Source organism: Dama dama, chromosome 5 (assembly GCF_033118175.1).
Source record: "Dama dama isolate Ldn47 chromosome 5, ASM3311817v1, whole genome shotgun sequence".
NCBI classification, from domain to species: domain Eukaryota; kingdom Metazoa; phylum Chordata; class Mammalia; order Artiodactyla; family Cervidae; genus Dama; species Dama dama.
In genome coordinates, this window is record NC_083685.1 from 125,475,462 (window position 1) to 125,494,582 (window position 19,121).

The window sequence follows — 19,121 nt, forward strand, 5'->3', positions numbered from 1 at the left end:
AGAGGGAGAGAGTTAAAAAATGGATAGATGGGCTATATCAAGGGTTTCAACTCCTTACTCTGAAAACTGGCATTGAAGAAAAAAAATATGCATTTATCCTGTCTTAAACAAAAGTATTTCAGGATAAACTAATAGACCTAGTTAGTGACAAATGTCCTTTACAAAGTATTCCAGTTAATAAATGTGAAAAGAAAAGTAACATTGGGGAAATCGCTATTTTGTAATCCTTAATGAAGTACAGTTGACCCTTAACACAAGTTGGAACTGATTGGGACCATTTATATGTGGATTTTTTTTTTTTAAGTACATACTACAGACATACACCATCTGAGGTCAGTTGAACCTGCGGGTGCAGAGGGCCGAGTGTAAAGTTAAACTCAAGATTATTTGACTGAGATGGGTCCGCAGCCCTAATCCCTAAATTGATCCAGGGTCAACTGTAGTTTATTCAGGCAAAGATGGTTTGTGGACCTGCTATTGCCTCCATTCATGGTTCGGTCATTTCTTCCCTGAACCACAGTCTCTCCCTAAGCGGTCTCCCTGCCAGTCCCCTCACCTGCCTCTAATTCCTTCTTAAAATATATGTATATATAGGAGTATACTTGATTTACAGTGCTGTCTCTAATTCATTCTTTAAGGTGCTGCCAAGGGGATCTTTTCAAAATGCAAATATAGTTATTTTATTCCTCTGCTTAAAAACCTCTGCCCACAAGATCAAATGCAATTAGCTTACTCCAGGGTCTTCTGGGTGCTCTGTTCTCCCCTGGTTATGGCCATAGCAAGTTGCTACCTGCCCCTCTCACACCACCCTTTCTATCAGACACTTGCCATTCCACCTCGTAATCCTAGAAGCTTAGAAACAGCCAGAGGACTCTAGAATACTCTGTTGAGTGCCAGCACAATCCTTTTTCATATTCTTTTCCATTATGATTTATCATAGGATATTGAATCTAGTTCCCTGTGCTAAGCAGGAAGGCCTTGTTTATCTGCTAATCCCTTTTTAAACAGTCCTGTGATCACCCAATGCGAGCGGGGTCGGGTCATCTTTAACCCGTGGGACTTGGGTGCACACAAGAGACTGGCCGTTGTCGCCCCCACTGTCCAAGGAGCGTGCACACACAAGCTTCCTTGCACCCCTTCTCGCCGCAGCACGGAGCATTGTGGCGGGCGCGCTCTCAGACGAAGGGCACGGAGCTGGTCAGCGCCCACCCCGACCCCGCCTGCCTGTTTCCAGCTGGGGGCTCCGGGGGGCAGGGAGGGATGGGGGTGGCTACTGCGTGGTTTGCTTTTAACTTCACAGCGATGGACTCGCACTGAACACGCTCGCTTCTTTTGCACAGGGATTCGTAGCTGGCGGAGCCCGTTCGCCACGTGACTGTTTAGACGTCAACCCAGAGAGGCAACAAGAAATGGGGGACCATTTGTTCTCATATCAGTCTACCTTTCAAAGTAAAGTCAGGCTCGATCAAAATGAAAGAGCAAAGTGGCATCCACAGACACAAAACCGGTCTCAGAAGTTAGGAGAAAAACTTGTCTCCTCGTGGTCATGACAGAGATATAAACGACAACTTCCGGTGGCTTATCCACCCCCACCCCAGATGGGACTCGAACCCACAATCCCTGGCTTAGGAGGCCAGTGCCTTATCCATTAGGCCACTGGGGCTTCGCGAAGACGGCGCCCGATCACATGTGCCTTGAAATATGACTCCGCAGGCCGGCGTAGTGACGCCAACCCGGAAGTTCCCAGGTGCAAAGCCCGATTGGACACGAGCCCCAGGCGATGGAAGTAGCTGCGAGGAGAGGGTCCCGCACTGTCTCCGCGCCTGAAACAAGGGCAATGGCTGGTTTGGTTGCGGCGCAAGAGTGTCGCCCTCTTGTTAGGATTAAAGCGTTTTGACCACGAAGGGGCTCAAACGCTTAATCCGAAGCCAGACACCCTACCTCTCGGGTCACACGGCCTCCTCGCTAAGTGGGAGCCACCTGCGGCCGCCCCGGCGCTGGCGCAGTGTGGCTGTTGCTCTGCAGCCCCGAGGACGCGCCCTGGAGCTTTCAAAAGCCCATGGTTTTCTCCCCGGGCCAACGCCGCCTCCGGGAGGGTGCGCTCAACTATCTCCCCGCGAACAGGTAGGCCTCGGGACCGCGTGGCCTAACGGATAAGGCGTCTGACTTCGGATCAGAAGATTGAGGGTTCGAGTCCCTTCGTGGTCGGCTTCGTTTTGGACGAGCGGCTCCTCATGAGTTCAAAATGCGAACCTGCTTTCTATCACGACTTCATCCCCTGGTCTTGCTTCCTTCAGGCGTCCCCTTTCCGCGCCCCTTGCCGTCCGGCATCGTCCTTAGTCTCGCCTCACCGTGAAGTTTTAACTTTTCGCGTGGCCCCACAGGCGCGCCCCCAGCTTGTCCTGCAGGCCTCCCGGGCCCGGCCTTGATCCACGGAGTCCTCAGTCCGGCCGGCGTCGTCGTAGGGCCGAGTGAGGCCTGTGCGCGCGCCGCTGCGCGTTACCACGGACCACGTGGTCGGCACTGGCCGTCGCGCCCCAGTGGCCTAATGGATAAGGCACTGGCCTCCTAAGCCAGGGATTGTGGGTTCGAGTCCCACCTGGGGTGACGTCGGGGCGGGCGCGCCTGGCCCTACGTTAACTTTTGCGCCCGCAGAGTACAAGCCTCCGAGGCTGCAGCCTAGGGATCTGGGGGCTCAGGGGCAACACCCGCCTGCTCTCAGCTCGCCCTCTGCTGTGCAGCTGATCCGGGCCTCATTTGTAGTCAAATAGTCGGCACGTCCCGGCCCGGCGCTGTGTCCCTCACCCCCTCTTCCCGCCCTGGTGACCTCGCATCCTTCCTCTCGCCTTGTCCGCTAGGCCTGTGCGCTGTCCAAAAACCAGGGGCATCCAGGGAGGCAGAGGTTCTTCCGTTCCCTGCTTTGGCCTCTCTGCTTGCGGATCTAGCCGGTTTTCCACCCGCGGGCCGGAGCCTATTGTGTCCGGAGTCTTTCGAGCGGTGGAACTATTGGCACATGGATTCTAGAGTGGAAGAACCAAAAAGGTACTTTACCCCAGGTGGGACTCGAACCCACAATCCCTGGCTTAGGAGGCCAGTGCCTTATCCATTAGGCCACTGGGGCCTGCGGCTCGTTTTTACGACATCTCTGCCTCTAGTAGGCGGTCCGATCCCGGGCCTTGCGAAACAGCTTAGCGAGACAAATGCCTAGGGATGCGGTGCCCGGGCCGCGCCAAAGCGAGACCTCGGATGCTCACGGAAACCAGCGAGGAAGAAACATGGTGGGAAGTAAACTGCCGCCCCCTGTTAGCCGCACCGGCAAGCACACGGATGCTGGGAGGCCGGCGCTGGTTCTGCCCGGACACCTAAGACTATGGATGGTGGGCGAAGGCTGAGGTTTCTAGGCATTTCCAAAATTTACCGTCATGGCTAAGTGTAGGAAGTGAACGAGAACAAACTCGTCTCAAGCACGAGTCCTGAAACAGAAACAGTAACGATCTCCCCCATCAAGAAACAATGTACAACCGGAAGGAACACATCCTTCCAGTCTTGATAGTAGAAATATATACGTACGCAAATACAAAATAGAGCGAAAAGAAATGGACCACCCAACTAGACCCTTTAATATCTTGTTTCTTTAGGACTGTTATACAAAAGGGAATACAAATACAGAAAAAGCACAGTTTAAAATGTTACACATGTTGAAAACCCACTACTAAAATCCATACCTATTGGAAAAATGTAAGGGAAGGAGGGTCAGCCCAGGGCAGTCAGTGTCTACTCCTCGCCGCTGCTTGCGTTGAGATCTTGGCTCTCAAGGACTTGGAGACGTTCTTTTTTCTTTCTCTCTCCCACTTACAGAGTCTGCACAAACCCATAATACCAGCAAGAAAGAGGGATGTACCCCACCTGGGTCCAGTCTCCTTCCTTGAGCCTGTCCTCCTTGCAGTTAACTAACTGGTCTGCTTGTTGAGGTGTAACATCCATGCAGTAAGGTGTACACATCTCAAGGTCATGGCTGGAGGAGATACAGAACTTTGCCAGTGCCCTTGAAGGCTCCCTTCTGCCTCCTCCCCACTGCCCCGGTGTAAATACTTCCCTGACTCTCAACGCCATAAGGCAGTTTTGCCTGATTTGAACTTTGTGTAAATGGAATCATACTCTTACAGTCTGACCTCTGTTGCTCATCACTGTTTTCTGTGAGGTCCACCCATGTTCATTCTTCTGCCCTCACCTTTTTGTTGTTGTTGTTTTTAATTGGAGGGTAATTGCTTTACAATGTTGTGTTGGTTTCTGCCACACATGGACATGAATCAGTCATAGAGACACATACATCCCCTCCTTCTGGAACCTCCCTCCTGCCCCCTACCCCATCCCGCTCCTCTAGGTGGTCACAGGGCACCTGGTTGAGCTCCCTGTGTTGTACAACAACTCCCCACTGGCCATCTATTTTACGTATGGTAATATGTATGTTTCAACACTACTCTCCATTCGTCCCACCCTCTCCTCCCGCACTGTGTCCACAAGTCTGCTCTTTACATCTGTGTTTCTATTCCTGACCTGCAAATAGATTCTTCAGTACCATTTTTCTAGATTTCATATACATGTGTTAGTATACAGTATTTTTTTTTCGGACTGACCTCACTGTGTAACCGGCTCTGTCGTTGTTTTAATGACGGGTCCTACCCCTGCGCTCCACTCTCTGCTGTCCCCTGGCCTAGTTTTGCTTTTCTCCACCTCTCTTTCCCCTCCTCTGTATTTTAAATGCTTTCACAAGTCCCGTCACATGTCACCGGTGTCTTCTGAGAGCCTCACAGCCCCAGCCCCCAGGTCCAGAGTCAAACCGTGAGGACGCTCGCTCTGCTTTCCCGCTGCTGTCCTCTTACCTAGCGTCTCCCTGCTTTGCCTCATCTTCAACTGCTCCTCCCCGTCCCCAAGACTCTGCTTGTCCCCTTCTGTCCTGCAACCCCTGCTTTGACCTCACTCCCCAGCGCCTGCTTCACTGCCCGTCCTGGGCGTCACCAGGTAGGCATTCCTCCTCAGGGCCCACGAAGCGGCTCCTCCCAGGCAAAACCATACCCATCATCCAAGCAGCCTCCCAAGCCTGCTCCCTTGGTGACTTTCCTGCCTCAGAGCTCAGCACCACCCCCTTGTCACGCACCGGCTCTCACTCCAGTCAGTCAACCTTCTGTCCTCCGAACCCTCTTGCATCTGCTGTTTTCTCTCCATCACTGCTGCCACTGGCCCAGTTCCAGGATGGCCCCTAACTGCTCACGTGGGTCTGTCCACTGAGTTGTGCCCACTTCCCTGCAGGCTTTTTTTCTCATCCAATCCCAGTCAGATTAATCTTCCCCTGACAGCCTCTGTAGGGGTAGAGGCCAAATGTCTTAGGTGTCACATTGAAGGCTTTTCTAGACCTGGCTCCCATTCAAGGTGGCAGACGTGTCTCCCGCAGCGCCTCACCCCCTGGGTTCCAGCCAAACTGGGCTATTAATCATGGCTAACATTCCCAGGGTACAGGCTCAGCACCCTAATGACCACCACCCTACCACCCTATTAGAGGTCGGCACTAACCATTCCTAGTTTGTAGAGGGGCCGTGGAATCACAAAGATTTCCACGTGACTTAGCCACTCAGTTCAGTTCAGTTCAGTTGCTCAGTCATGTCCGACTCTTTGCGGCCCCACGGACTGCAGCACGCCAAGCCTCCCTGTCCATCACCAACTCCCGGAGTTTACTCAAATTCATGTCCACTGAGTCAGTGATGCCATCCAGCCATCTCATCCTCTGTCGTCCTCTTCTCCTCCTGCCTTCAATCTTTCCCAGCATCAGGGTCTTTTCAATAAGTCAGTTCTTCGCATGAGGTGGCCAAAGTATTGCAGTTTCAGCTTCAGCATCAGTCCTTCCAATGAACATTCAGGACTGATTTCTTTTAGGATGGACTGGTTGGATCTCCTTGCAGTCCAAGGGACTCTCAAGAGTCTTCTCCAACACCACAGTTCAAAAGCATCAATTCTTCAGCGCTCAGCTTTCTCTATATTCCAACTCTCACATCCATACATGACCACTGGAAACACCATAGGCTTGACTAGATGGACCTTTGTTGGCAAAGTAATGTCTCTGCTTTTTAATATGCTGTCTAGGTTGGTCATAGCTTTTCTTCCAAGGAGCAAGCGTCTTTTAATTTTGTGGCTGCAATCACCATCTGCTGTGATTTTGGAGCCCCACCCCCAGAAAAAGTCTGTCACTGTTTCCACTGTTTCCCCGTCTATTTGCCATGAAGTGATGAGACCAGATGCCACGATCTTAGTTTCTTGAATGTTGAGTTTTAAGTCAACTTTTTCACTCTCTTCTTTCACTTTCATCAAGAGGCTCTTTAGTTCTTCTTCACTTTCTACCATAAGGGTGGTGTTATCTGCATATCTGAGGTTATTGCTATTTCTCCTGGCAATCTTGATTCCAGCTTGTGCTTCATCCAGCCCAGCGTTTCTCGTGATGTACTCTGCATATAAGTTAAATAAGCAGGGTGACAACATACAGCCTTGATGTACTCCTTTCCTTATTTGGAACCAGTCTGTTGTTCCATGTCCAGTTCTAACTGTTGTTTCCTGACCTGCATACATATTTCTCAAGAGGCAGGTCAGGTGGTCTGGTATTCCCATCTCTTTCAGAATGTTCCACATTTTGTTGTGATCTACACAGTCAAATAAATTATTTTTGGCATAGTCAATAAAGCAGAAGTAGATGTTTTTCTGGAACTCTCTTGCTTTTTTGATGATCCAGCAGATGTTGGCAATTTGATCTCTGGTTTCTCTGCCTTTTCTAAATCTGGCTTGGACATCTGGAAGTTCACGGTTCACATATTGTTGAAACCTGGCTTGGAGAATTTTGAGCATTACTTTACTACCGTGTGAGATGATTGCAATTGTACAGTAGTTTGAGCATTCTTTGGCATTGCCTTTCTTTGGGATTGGAATGAAAACTGACCTTTTCTAGTCCTGTGGCCACTGCTGAGTTTTCCAAATTTGCTGGCATATTGAGTGCAGCACTTTCACAGCTTCTTCTTTTAGGATTTGAAATAGCTCAGCTGGAATTCCATCACCTCCTCTATCTTTGTTCGTAGTGATGCTTCCTAAGGCCCACTTGACTTTGCATTCCAGGATGTCTGGCTCTAGATGAGTGATCACACCATCATGGTTATCTGGGTCATGAAGATCTTTTTTGTATAGTTCTTCTGTGTATTCTTGCCACCTTTTCTTAATATCTTCTGCTTCTGTTAGGTCCTTACCATTTCTGTCCTTTATTGTGCCCATCTTTGCATGAATGTTCCCTTGGTATCTTTAATTTTCTTGAAGAGAGCGCTAGTCTTTCCCATTCTATTGTTTTTCTCTATTTCTTTGCACTGATCACTGAGGAAGGCTTTCTTATCTCTCCTGGCTATTCTTTGGAACTCTGCATTCAAATGGGTATATCTTTCCTTTTCTCCTTTGCCTTTCATGTCTCTTCTTTTCACAGCTATTTGTAAGGCCTCCTCAGATAGCCATTTTGCTTTATAGCGTTTCTTTTTCTTGAGGATGGTCTTGATCCCTGCCTCCTGTACAATGTCACGAACCTCTGTCCATAGTTCTTCAGGCACTCTATCAGCCCTAATCCCTTCAATCTATTTCTCACTTCCACTGTATAGTCATAAGGGATTTGATTTAGGTCGTAGCTGAATGGTCTAGTGGTTTTCCCTACTTCCTTCAATTTAAGTCTGAATTTGGCAATAAGGGGGTCATGATCTGAGGTCAGCTCCCGGTCTTGTTTTTGCTGACTGTATAGAGCTTCTCCATCTTCAGCTGCAAAGAATATAATCAATCTGATTTCAGTATTGACCATCTGGTGATGTCCGTGTGTCGAGTCGTCTCTTGTGTTGTTGGAAGAGGGTGTTTACTGTGACCAGTGCGTTCTCTTGGCAAAACTCTACTAGCCTTTGCCCTGCTTCATTCGGTACTCCAAGGCCAAATCTGCCTGTTACTCCAGGTGTTTCTTGGCTTCCTGCGTTTGCGCCAAAGAGCAACAGAAGCTCAGGTTCAGAGAGGCTGAGCGGTTTCGCGGAGGCCCCGCAGCTGGCAGTGGCGCGAGTCCGGAGCCGGCCCCGGGGCAGCTGGCCTCACAGCCCGCTCTCCCCAGGCGATGGCTCACTGTCCCCACCACAGGCAGGGCCTGGGCCACCACTGGAGTCTCCAGGTGATGAGCTTCTTACTGCGCTCGCAGGGCCAGGCCCTCCCCTCCTTCAGGCCCGTCTGAAGCACCTCAAGTACATCTTCACTGACCCTCCAGCTGGAACCAGTTACTCCCCAAAAGTTTTTAGACCTTCCTTGTGTTACCATGTTTTAGGTCATGTTACCCTCACAAGAATCCATTTTGCTTCTCAGCTTTTATCATTCTGATTGAACGTGAGTTCTCTGGGAGAAAGGACTTTTGTTCACTGCTGATTCCTCAGGACCTTACCCAGGACCTTACCCAGTGCCTGGTATTCAGTATTTGTTGAATTAATGAACCAAAGAATGTTGTACTTCCTCATGTGTGAGCCTCAGCTCCCTACTGGGCTCTGAGTCCCTTAAGGACAGGGACCCCGTCTTCCACACTGCAATTTCATAAGTCATTTATCAGTGACTCCCCCTGTTTACATTCACATGAAGGATGAGGTCCCTGACATGAAGTGTACATACTACTACAGTTCATGATCTTGCATTTAGAGCATCACAGTGCAGTCAACTGTCAAAGGAGTAAACCAGATTAAAATAACAGAGAACGTTTTGAGAATTCATACAATTCTGAGTAATCTGCAATTGGTATGCTGAACCCGGTGCTTTCCCGTACAATAGGATCTCAGGAACCTCTTTCCAGTCCCAACTCTTTTTTTAAAAAATCTGTGGCTGTATCACATGACATGTGGGATCTTAGTTCCCTGAAGTGCAAGTTGCTCAGTCGTGTGTCTGACTCTGCGACCCCATGGAATTCTCCAGTCGATGGAATACAGTCCCTGGAATTCTCCAGGCCAGAACACTGGAGTGGGTAGCCTTTCCCTTCTTCAGGGGATCTTCCCTACCCAGGGATGGAACCCAGGTCTCCCGCATTGTGGGCGGATTCTTTACCAGTTGAGTTACCTTAGTTCCCTGACTAGGAAATCAAACCCACACCCACCTACAGTGGAAGCTCAGAGTCTTTTAACTGTTGGACCCCCAGGGAAGTCCCCCATTTTTTTCCTATCTCCAAAACCCCACAGCCTGCAATAGCACCTAACACACGACACTCCTTCCCACTCAAGGCCCTCAGTGGCTCCCTAGTACCCAGGTGTCTTAGAACCTAAACTTCTCCACTTGAACTCCACTCTTCACCATGAACTTCTGTCTCCCTCTCCAGACCCACCTCCACAAGGCCCCACACAAATCCCCCATTTGATGGATTCCTCAGCTCTGGCACCCCAGCCTGCTCTCTGGTCTCCTTTATTCCCTCTGTTCCCTTCACCCGGCATGTCCTACCAGCTCTCTCCTGGTCAACACTCCACAGCCGTCTCCAGGCCCAGCTCTGATGCCCGCCCACCTGGCTCAGCCCTTCTGCCCTCGTGCCCCTGAGGGCAGACCCCACAGTTCACCCCTCTGTGCGCCTCTGGACTGTACAGTCAGTGCTGGTCAATAATTATCAGGCAGATTTCAACCGAGAGAAAAGGGAGGAATTCTGTCCTGACGCATTCTGAATGAGAAGGGGAAGCCTGCTGAGTTTAGAATTTTATTGCAACAATTACAGTGAATGGATAATGCCGGTTTGACAACATGGTGACCGCCTCTAAAGACCTCGGTGACCAGGGCCTACAACCCTCATCCCCGACGGACGTTCTTGCGACAGTTCCGATGTGACAGAGAGCACTGACATGAACAGACACCCATCTCCTGCTGGTGGCCAAGCTCCCCGGCGGCAGCCACCTGGGTGCCCTGCAGAGGGTCTCTGCCGGCTCGAGGGATGATTTCAGTCCACATCAACCCTCCTGCTTGTCTTGATGGCAGAATTTATTCTCTTTTTTCGGAGCCTTTCGCGATTCATGTTTTCTATCCTGAAAACAAAGAGGAACACAGTTACGCCCAGATGCCCAATCAGTGCCTCTCAAGGTGGTGAGAGGAGCTGGCAGCTGAGGTGGCAGGTGCCAGGCCGGGGCCTCCACTCAAGGTCCGTCTGCCCGCTGCCAGTCTCAGGCCTCCCCCGCCTCCTTTATTCCCTGGGTGGCCCCCTCGCCCACATGAATCGGTTTACAGAAGCTTGGGATATTTTCTGAAGGACCTGAGTTTCTGCAGTGCAGCATCTTCTTTGGACGGCTCCGTGGCTGGCTGGCTGGCCTTAGCAATCATGTCTCGAATCTTCTGGAGGCAATCTGCCAGGTTTCGGAACTGATAGCGGCTGCATTCAGAGGTGAGGATCAGCTCTCCTGCCCTGTTGATCTTATTTTTGTACTGCGGAGAACAAAGGCAAAACCAGAGTTCTGCAGAGAAGAGGTTTCAAAGCCAGTGAGGGGTTACAGGGAGAGCAGGGGCCAGTGGTTTACCGTGAGGGCCATCTTCTGCCGCACAGGCTCTGCGATCCAGTCGGCGCTCGCCAGGTGGAACCTGACTTCGGCCTTGGAGTTCACTGTCGAGAAAGGGAGGGAGCACCGGTCACTGAGATGCTCGGGCACCCTCAGCATCCGGGTGGCTCGTGCCACCAGACTCTGAACCACAGGGAGGTGAGACGCCCACCCAGGGATGCTCCTGTCCTGTGTGAACTCGGGGAGACCAACTTGGCCATGGAATGAGCCTGCCAGGACGGTGAGGCGCTTCTGGACAAAAATTAACTTCTGGGACTTCCTAGGTGGTCCGGGGTTAAGACTCTGAGCTCCCAACGCAGGGGGCCCGGGTTTGATCCCCGGTCAGGGAACTAGATCCCACATGCCACAACTAAAGATCCTGAGTGCCACACCTAAGACCTGGCACAGCCAAATAAGTATTAAAGAAATACCAATAAACTTCCAGGTAAGTGGATAACCAACCAGGACCTACGGTACAGCATAGGGAACTCTGATGGGAGGGGAGTTTGGCAGAGAATGGATACATGGGTATGTATGGCTGAGTCTCTGCTGTGCAACTGAAGCTATCACACATTATTAATCGGCTATACTACAATATAAAATAAAAAGTTAAAAAACAGACAAAAAACCCCAAACTTCCAGGAATGAAACGCCCACTGGTTTCTTTCTCTCACAATTTACTGGGTTCTGACAAGAATGCGGCGGGGGGAGGGGAGCGAGTCCCACAGGAATGAAGGAACCCGTCCGGGAGCTGGCCGCCAGCTCACTGTGCAGTGCCTTTGTTCAGACTCCCAGACCCACCCCAGTCCTGGCAGCCCGCAGCTGGGAGTCCGCGGATCAGACCACATTCAAGAGAATAAAGGGGGTTATTATATAAACTGGCAGCATTTGAGCTTCTGAAAAAAAAAATCCCTTTATTTCCACATGAATATAAACACAGAAATCCTCAAGTCCATCTCTCGGCTAAGTGCTAAAGAAAACAAGGCACCTCGTACCTTTGTTAACGTTCTGGCCCCCAGGACCACTGCTCCGACAGTAAGATATCGTCAAGCGATCTGAAACACAGAATACACGCCATCAAGGTGATTTCCCCATGGCCAGAGACAGCAAAGGATGTAAAATTACGACCCAGGTTGTCCACTCCTGGTTCAGTACACTCTGTTAGATCTGACTGCCCTCGCGTTTCGCTGTTTGTTTTAAAGCAAGGACTCTTTCAAAAGTCCAAACGGAGGGACAAACTGAATTTAAGTTGTATTTTGAAATGCAGTGGTCGTGGACGCCCTGGCTGGCAGGTGTGTGTCTCCCTCATGCGTTCCACGTGTGTCCCGGGCTGAGCCCGAGGTCAGTGGGCGAGAACACCTGCTGGGTGAATGAGCACTCCATTCGGAGCCAGGAGTCCCGTCTTCTAACGCCAGCTCAGCACAGGCTGACTCTGTGACCCCAGCAAGGCCTCGCTGCTTCCCTGCGTCTTGGTTTTGTTTTGAATCTGTAAACTGAGGTTGCTTTCTTCTACTTTTTTTTCCTTTAGCCATGCATTGTTTGAATGGGTTTCCCTGGTGGCTCAGATCATAAAGTATCTGCCTACAATGCAGGAGACCCAGGTTCAATCCCTGGGTCAGGAAGATGCCCTGGAGAAAGGCATGGCAACCTACTCCAGTATTCTTGTCTGGAGAATCCCATGGACGGAGGAGCTTGGCGGGCTAGTCCATGGGGTCGCAAAGGGTTGGACACAACTGAGCAACTAAGACTTTACTGTTTGAATATCTGCAACTATTATTCTATACACCAATTTTCACTTCTTACAAAACCCTATATTCTATAATGCCAGGTCACTTCACTCTCCATTTTATGCCACGTTTCCATCAGGAAGTGCTTCCCCCGATCACAATCTGCCTGACCGTGTGTTGTTCAGTTGCTACATCATGTCCAACTCTTTGCGACCCCGTGGACTGCAGCCCACCAGGCTCCTCTGTCCCTGGGATTTCCCAGGCAAGAATACTGGAGCGGGTCACCATTTCCTTCTCCATTCCTTCTACTTTTATAATTCATGAAAAGCAGCCTTGTAGTGTCTGAGGAGAGCCGGGGAGGCATGGCAGTGGGCAAGTTTCAGGAGGGTGGCTACAGGGGCCCTGGGGGGTGAGGCACTGTGGCCCTGTGCTGGTGGGGAGCGGGCCTCAGTGGGAGTGGGGGCATCTCCGGAAGGCTTCTGAGAGGTTTTCTGCCCTTTGAAAAAATCAAACGAACTTATTTTTCCCAACAGGTGATGAATGCCTGTGGTTCTGCAGGGGGGGCCTCGTCAGTGTCTGCAGAGGCCTGGGGCCCTCTCAGAGGCAGGTGAGGAGAAAAGGGTGACTGGCCATTTCTGCTGCCCGCCCGTCCGCCCAGGCTGTCAGGAGATGGGCCTTGATGTCCCTGGTTCTCTGCCTCCTCCCGCCACAGGGCACCACCGCCAGCTTCAAACCACCGAGCAGCAGCAGGCTGCCGGCTCCTCTGCTTTAGACCGTGGTCACCTGGCCTCCTTGTTTCGGGGTCACCTTGAGCAAGGGCCACCTCGGGCCGGCGCCTTTGGCTGCTCTCCTTTCGCTGTCTGTGGGTGCCAGAAACTCTTTGACTCTCAAGGGGCCTGCTTGTTTCTTTACAGACCACATCTTAGGCTCGATGGGCACAAAACTTTGAAGTTATGCAAATAGTTTACAGGGAGAAGTCCCCACTCCTGTTTCCCATACACCTAGTTCCCAAGTTTGTCTCCGCTCCCTGCTCGGGGCAACTCCTGTATCCAGTGCCCTCCACATCCTTCAGATCTGTGTGGACATCCAGAAACATGTGCCTCAGGTAGATATATATATATATAAGTAAAGCACAAGTGGTACCTCACTACAGAGACGCTTCTGTGCCCGACTTTTTTTTAGAAAATGACCAGTTCACCTAGTGTAAAGACTGTTCCAGGTCACAAGCCCATCGAGAGCTCTCCACGTGTGCTGGGGGCTGCCCAGCGCTCCGGGGAGGGGGCTGCCTCATCACTTTCTTTTTCCTTCCTCTTCTCAACAATGCTGACAGGACTCCCCTTCTGTACCCTCAAAGACAGCTTCTTTACTTTCACTGGGCTGGGGAGGAATGCGTGACACGGGGAGGAAACGATCGGGTTTTTTTCTGTGAAACAAAACCACTTACCTACAGGAATGTCATCGTTGCCTTGCTTTGCGTCGTCCTGCAATGAAACATACACAGTGTCATATTACCTGCTGAGCGACCCCTAACTGGTCCAGAGTGACAAAAAGGAAATGATGTAAAGCCACAATGCGGACGTAATAAAGTTATTTTCAGGTCCCCAGCTAAATTGCGTTGAGATGACAGAAAAAGCTTCCCCAGGCTCCAGAGGTACCGCCTCAGAAACACTCCTCCAGGAAACGGGACCAACTTCTCCAGCCCTCCCTGCCACCCGCTCTGCACCCCAGCCCGCTCAGCTAGAGTTGGCACCGTCAGCAGCTGGGAGGAGGGAAGGAGCTACAGTACATGGGCATCAGGGAGACTCCGAGAAACACCCCCGGCCCACCCCAAGACGCAGGCCACAGGCCCGAGTACAGGGCTGTCTGCCTTCAGCAGTGACCAGCACAGGGGCCCTGAGGGTTTGTGTCAAGCTGAAATACTCACTCCAGGACCTCCCGCCTCCACGTCTCTCCTGAGTTGTTCCTCTGTGGCCTTAAATCCTCCCGTCCACGGGCCCAGTGCGAACACCACCCACTTGGAGGCTCTTCTGGCCTCCCAAGCTCAAAGGGGCTTCACCTGCCCCTGCTCTGGCTGCCTTCATCCCTTTTCATCTTAGAATGATCTGGGTGGTGAAATCCTCAGCGTACACCACGTCGGCATCGCTGGAGACCCCGGGCGGCACCCTCCTTCAAGCATGCTCTTCCCTCTTCTGAGCTGGCCTCTCCAGTTTCCTCTCACCTCCCCGTGACTTTCTTCACTCTCCTCTGCTTGCTCTCTGCAAACTTGAAACACTGAAATGTCCCTGAGATCCTTCCTCTTCTCTTCCTCTTTCCCTAGAACCTTCCACCCATCTCCTTTGAAAGTATCATCCTTGGTGATATTTCTGTCTCAAACTCAAACCTCTTTCTCCAACTCCACACCTGCAGAGCCCACTGCTATTTGATGTCTCCTCTCAGGTGCCTAACTGATGCCTCAAACCTCCGGCCTCCTCAAAGACTTCCCTTCCTGACAACCGGAAGCAGCTCCCTGGCTCTCATGTCAAAGCCCTCCGGTCAAGTCAGTACTTCTCACTCTCTGACATGTTTTCCTCATTTATTTACTGTCTGCTCCTTCTGTTAGAACATTAAGCTTCATGAGGTGGGAACTAGTTTATCATGGCTGTATCTGCAATGCTTGAAACAGTTTCTGACACAGTTGGTGCACAAGAAACTTTTTGTTGAGTGAATGAACGCACAAACGAATGTTACTGCCACTCTCTCAATTAATGGCAACTCAATCTTTACATTGCTCAGGGCCCTAGACTTCCGTTCCTCTTTTATTTCACACTTCTCTGAGAAAATCCATTAGCAAATTCTGTAGGCTTTCCCTTTAAAACTTACCTAGAAACTGACCAAGTCTCATGACTCCTATTGCTTCCACCCTGCTTATCATCTTATTTTTTGTTGTTTTTTTGCCCCACTGGGTCTTAGTTGCAATAGTGGAATCTGTTACTAGATCTCTGACCAGGGATCAAACCTGGGCCCCCTGCACTGGGAGTGCATTGTCTTAGCCACTGGACCACCAGGGAAGTCCCCCTGCTTATCATCTGTTGCCCTAATTACTGCGATCTCCTCACTGGTCTTCCTGTTCTTGCCATTTTGCAGTCTATTCTCTGAAAGAGTGATCTTTGTAAAATTAAGTTGGATAATTCCACTCTTCTGCCTCCATCACATTCAGAGTAAAGCTAAAGGCCCATGAGCCCTATAAACAGGCCTCCCCTCACCCCTCTCCTCTTTAGTTTCATCTCTGACTCCCCTGCTCAGCCACACTGGCCTGCTTGCTGTTCCTTGAACCAGATGAACATGCTACCCCTTGAGAGGGTGACACCTGCTGTTCCCCCGCCAAGGAACGCTCCTCTTCTCATGGCTTGCTGCCTTGTTTCCTCAGGGTCCTTACTGCAGCATCACCTCAGAGGTCTCCTCAGACTACCCTACTTAAACCTGTAACCCCACTCCCGACCTTAGCAGATCTTCCTTCTGGGCTTTATTTTCTCCAAAGTACCTGTCACATACGCTATACCACCGCTTTGATTTGTTGTCGGTCTCCCTTCATTAGCGGATAAGCTAACTAGCATCAGGATTTTTGTGTTTTGGTCACTACTCTATCTCCATGCAGAGTGCAGTGTACACAGCATGCTCTCAACAGAAGTTTGTTGAATGAGTGAGTGAATGACAGAACGCTCCCTTCTAGTCCTGTAGGTGGAAACTTAACAGAACTGGCTGCGTCCTCATTTTCCTGCCCCAGGCCCTGATACAGCGCCTGCACACAGCGAGCATCCTAAGCAAACGAACCAGAATCCCTGTTTCCTCAGGCGTACTGGAGGCCGGGGACCGCGTAACTCGCCAAAAGGCTCTCAAAGAGAGCTACTTGGCAGCTTCCTGCCTTAACTGTCCACCTTGGGGGGCAGTTTTCCCTGAGGACAAGAATCTGGGCCTGAGGGACAGCTAATGGACGAGGAAAGGTTGGTGGTCTTGGAAGAAGTGGAGCCAGCGTGCTCCTCCGGCGCCCGCACACCTCAAGCGACACCGGGTGCCGCTATCCGCCCCAACCCCGCGGTTGCTAACGCAAACAGGCCTGGGCTCGCGGCAAGTGCCGCGTCTGAGTGCGTCTGCCCCCGGACCAGCCGCTCGCCTCGCGCGTGGGGCCCTGGCTCCCCGGCGTCGACCAGGAAACGCCCCTTCAGGCCGGCCCTCCTGGCTCACCGGGACCCTCCAGGCGGTGTCCGCGCCCCGCGATTCCGGGTAGAGCTTGTCCAGGCTGTAGGCGCTCCGGAATTCGGTGCCCTCTACCTGTTTGTGCAGAACCCGGTGGCAGCAGCGCGCGGGCGGCGGCAGCAGCCAGACCTCGGCTCGGCTCAGACCCCAGCGCAGGCATCTGGCGGCCGCCATGTTCGGCCCTCGGGGCCGCTTCCGGTGTGTTCTTCCTCTCGCGGTCCGCGGGCCCGCGCTTCCCTCGGGACTTTGGTTCCGCTAGGCCTTGAGCGCCTGCGGTCTGCAGGAATCGAGCAGAACGCCCAGGGTTGCCCTCACGAGAAGCCTGTTGGAGGCTTCATTGGTTCCGGAAGCCCCGGAGCGTAGCTGCCGCGATGGAGACGTGGGCGGGCTCTCAAGGCCGCCTCCTGTTGAAAAGAACCCCAGACACACCACTTCTCTCCCCTTTCAGTCTGCGCCCGCCTCGACCGGCTTCCCCCAAATCTCACAGCATCAACGAGGCCCGCCCAGGTTCATCTCCACCCCGTTTACTCTTTTCCACTTTATCCTTTGTTCCCCCCTTTCATAGCTTTCGATCTTATTTTTCTGTCTGTTGCCTGTCTCCCAGCCAGAACGTAATCACCTCTAGGAGGGCAGTGGCTTACTGTTCTATCTCCAGTACCCAGAGCCTGGCGTATCACAGGTACTCAAAAAAGATACTGATAGAAGGAATTCTCTGGAAAGGTGTTTTTGAAAGTTGAGTTCCTCCAGAGGTGAGTTTTAGTAACTTCAGGTTCATTCACAAAATATCCTAAAAGCAGATCCCCGCGGAGCACCTGTGAAGAAGGCTCAGCATGACAGACACCAGGTGGGACAAGAAGCGGGCAGGTCGAGAAAGAAATATTTTTAAAAGTGGGCGATCTCCTCCCACCCCACCTCCACCCCCTCCCACCCCCAGGATCTGTGGAGCAAGATGGCAGATTCTTCTAGCCAGAAGATAAGAGGAGGATGGGGAAATAGGTACAGATTCAGACAGCTACAGATAGGCTAAGTAGAACTCTTTTTAGAGAACTGTTAAAAAAGATGAACTCCAAAACTGAGAGGTTCTAACTCTGAGAAAGGTTTAAAACAGAGCCAGCAGTGTTTGGAAACAGTTAAAGGTTAGCTCAGTTGCTTTGCTGAGAGGCAGAGTGGTAAAAGGAAAACGGAGCTCAATAAATGTTGGTGATTATTAGTAACACTGGTTGTTTCTTAATAGCAGGTTCTATTTTTAGGAAGAGCATAATTACCTAGAAAAACATGCCCCTAGGAGTGCTAGCTGTTTGAAATAGGAGATTTCATCAAGTCAAGGCTTTGTCATCTTTGCCTCACTAATACAGGCAAATTCTTTTGGAGGGAAAAAAAAAGAAATACTTCCCAAGCATTGGCTTTGTAAACCCAAACTAGGAAGGGAATGGCAATTGACATGTGCCTTTGGGGCTCTAGGCTTTAAGGGGAGTCTCCTGGGACCCTCCCTGCCTGACTTAGTCCCAAAACCTCAGAGTGAACAGAGGCGTCTCCATGGTGACTGGGAAAAGCTGCTCAGGGAGGCAAAGCCAGGGACTCGCCCAGGTTGACGGCTCAGGGATCATGAATAATGAACGCACCATCCCGTGGCATCGTTGCTCTAAGGCTGGGCTCCAGCTCTGTGCCTGACCCAGAGTGATAGGAAAAGTGCAGTGTCCATGGCCCCAAATAAACACAGCCTGCTCGGGCCATCTGGTGGCCTGGATTCTGGGAGAGGAGGGGGTCAGCAGAGAGAATGGAACCAGCTACCCTGGGGTGGAGAGAGGAGCAGCTGGCAAGTTCCTTTTACCTGCTGTTGCCATGAACCCTCCAGAATTGAGGCCCTTTTGGGAGAAAACAGGCCTGAGAGCTGCCACCTGTTCTCTTAAAAGGGTGATGCTGAAGGCGGAGGCCAGCCTTCTTCCCTTCTCTGGTTCTCCATAGGCTGAAAGGGTGCTTCAGGAAGGGATGTGCATAGGGGTGAGAAGAGGGGAAGATAAGGGACCATCAAGCCATTCCTGGAAGCCAAGGAACTTGCTGACACCCACCCTTCTCTACAGCTGTGATTGGGGGTACCACACCCATGTAGGGGTCCACAGGATTTTCCTTTCGTCTTGAGTGCCCTAGGGGCTTCCCTGGTGGCTCAGACAGTAAAGAGTCTACCTGCAATGTGGGAGACCCAGGTTGGATCCCTGGGTCCAGAAGATCCCCTGGAGAAGGGAATGGCTGCCCACTCCAGTATTCTTGCCTGGAAAACCCCAGGGACAGAGGAGCCTGGCAAGTTACAGTCCTTGGGGTTGCAAAGAGTCGGACACGACTGAGCGGCTAACTTTCACTAGGTCAGTCTGGCTTTTAGAACTCATCATTGTGTGGAGACAGGGAACACGCGGTATCGCATACTGGAATTAATCAGGTCTGTGTTTGACTGTTCCTATGTGACTTTGAGTTACTGACTTAACCTCTGAGTCTCAGGATCAGATCTGCGTCGGAGGTTGTATCGCTGCCTGGGAAGGTGGCTGAGGGTAAGGGTGATTTAAAAGGCCTG

At 51.4% G+C, this 19,121-nt stretch overlaps 1 protein-coding gene and 4 non-coding genes across 6 annotated transcripts; 2 read left to right on the plus strand and 3 right to left on the minus strand.

Annotated features, from left to right (window-relative positions):
• Positions 1-1,590: 1,590 nt before the first annotated feature.
• TRNAR-CCU (transfer RNA arginine (anticodon CCU)) lies at positions 1,591-1,663 on the minus strand. The gene has a single exon. It is a non-coding gene; the product is annotated as a tRNA-Arg (tRNA).
• Positions 1,664-2,135: 472 nt separating this feature from the next.
• TRNAR-UCG (transfer RNA arginine (anticodon UCG)) lies at positions 2,136-2,208 on the plus strand. Its single transcript has one exon. It is a non-coding gene; the product is annotated as a tRNA-Arg (tRNA).
• A 326-nt stretch (positions 2,209-2,534) lies between these two features.
• Positions 2,535-2,607, plus strand: TRNAR-CCU (transfer RNA arginine (anticodon CCU)). Its single transcript has one exon. It is a non-coding gene; the product is annotated as a tRNA-Arg (tRNA).
• Positions 2,608-3,048: 441 nt separating this feature from the next.
• Positions 3,049-3,121, minus strand: TRNAR-CCU (transfer RNA arginine (anticodon CCU)). Its single transcript has one exon. It is a non-coding gene; the product is annotated as a tRNA-Arg (tRNA).
• Positions 3,122-9,756: 6,635 nt separating this feature from the next.
• Positions 9,757-16,777, minus strand: MRPL58 (mitochondrial ribosomal protein L58). 2 transcript variants are annotated; one of them, XM_061144885.1, is made up of 6 exons: positions 16,631-16,777; positions 13,767-13,803; positions 11,591-11,650; positions 10,578-10,660; positions 10,316-10,485; positions 9,757-10,091 (listed from the first exon to the last, which is right to left on the minus strand). In XM_061144885.1, exons 1-6 carry the CDS (start codon positions 16,727-16,729, stop codon positions 10,007-10,009), a joined length of 534 nt encoding a protein of 177 aa, XP_061000868.1. In that variant the 5' UTR covers positions 16,730-16,777; the 3' UTR covers positions 9,757-10,006. The 2 variants fall into 2 exon arrangements, with proteins under 2 accessions (XP_061000868.1, XP_061000867.1); XM_061144884.1 differs by having other exon boundaries at positions 16,544-16,767.
• Between the last annotated feature and the right edge of the window lie 2,344 nt (positions 16,778-19,121).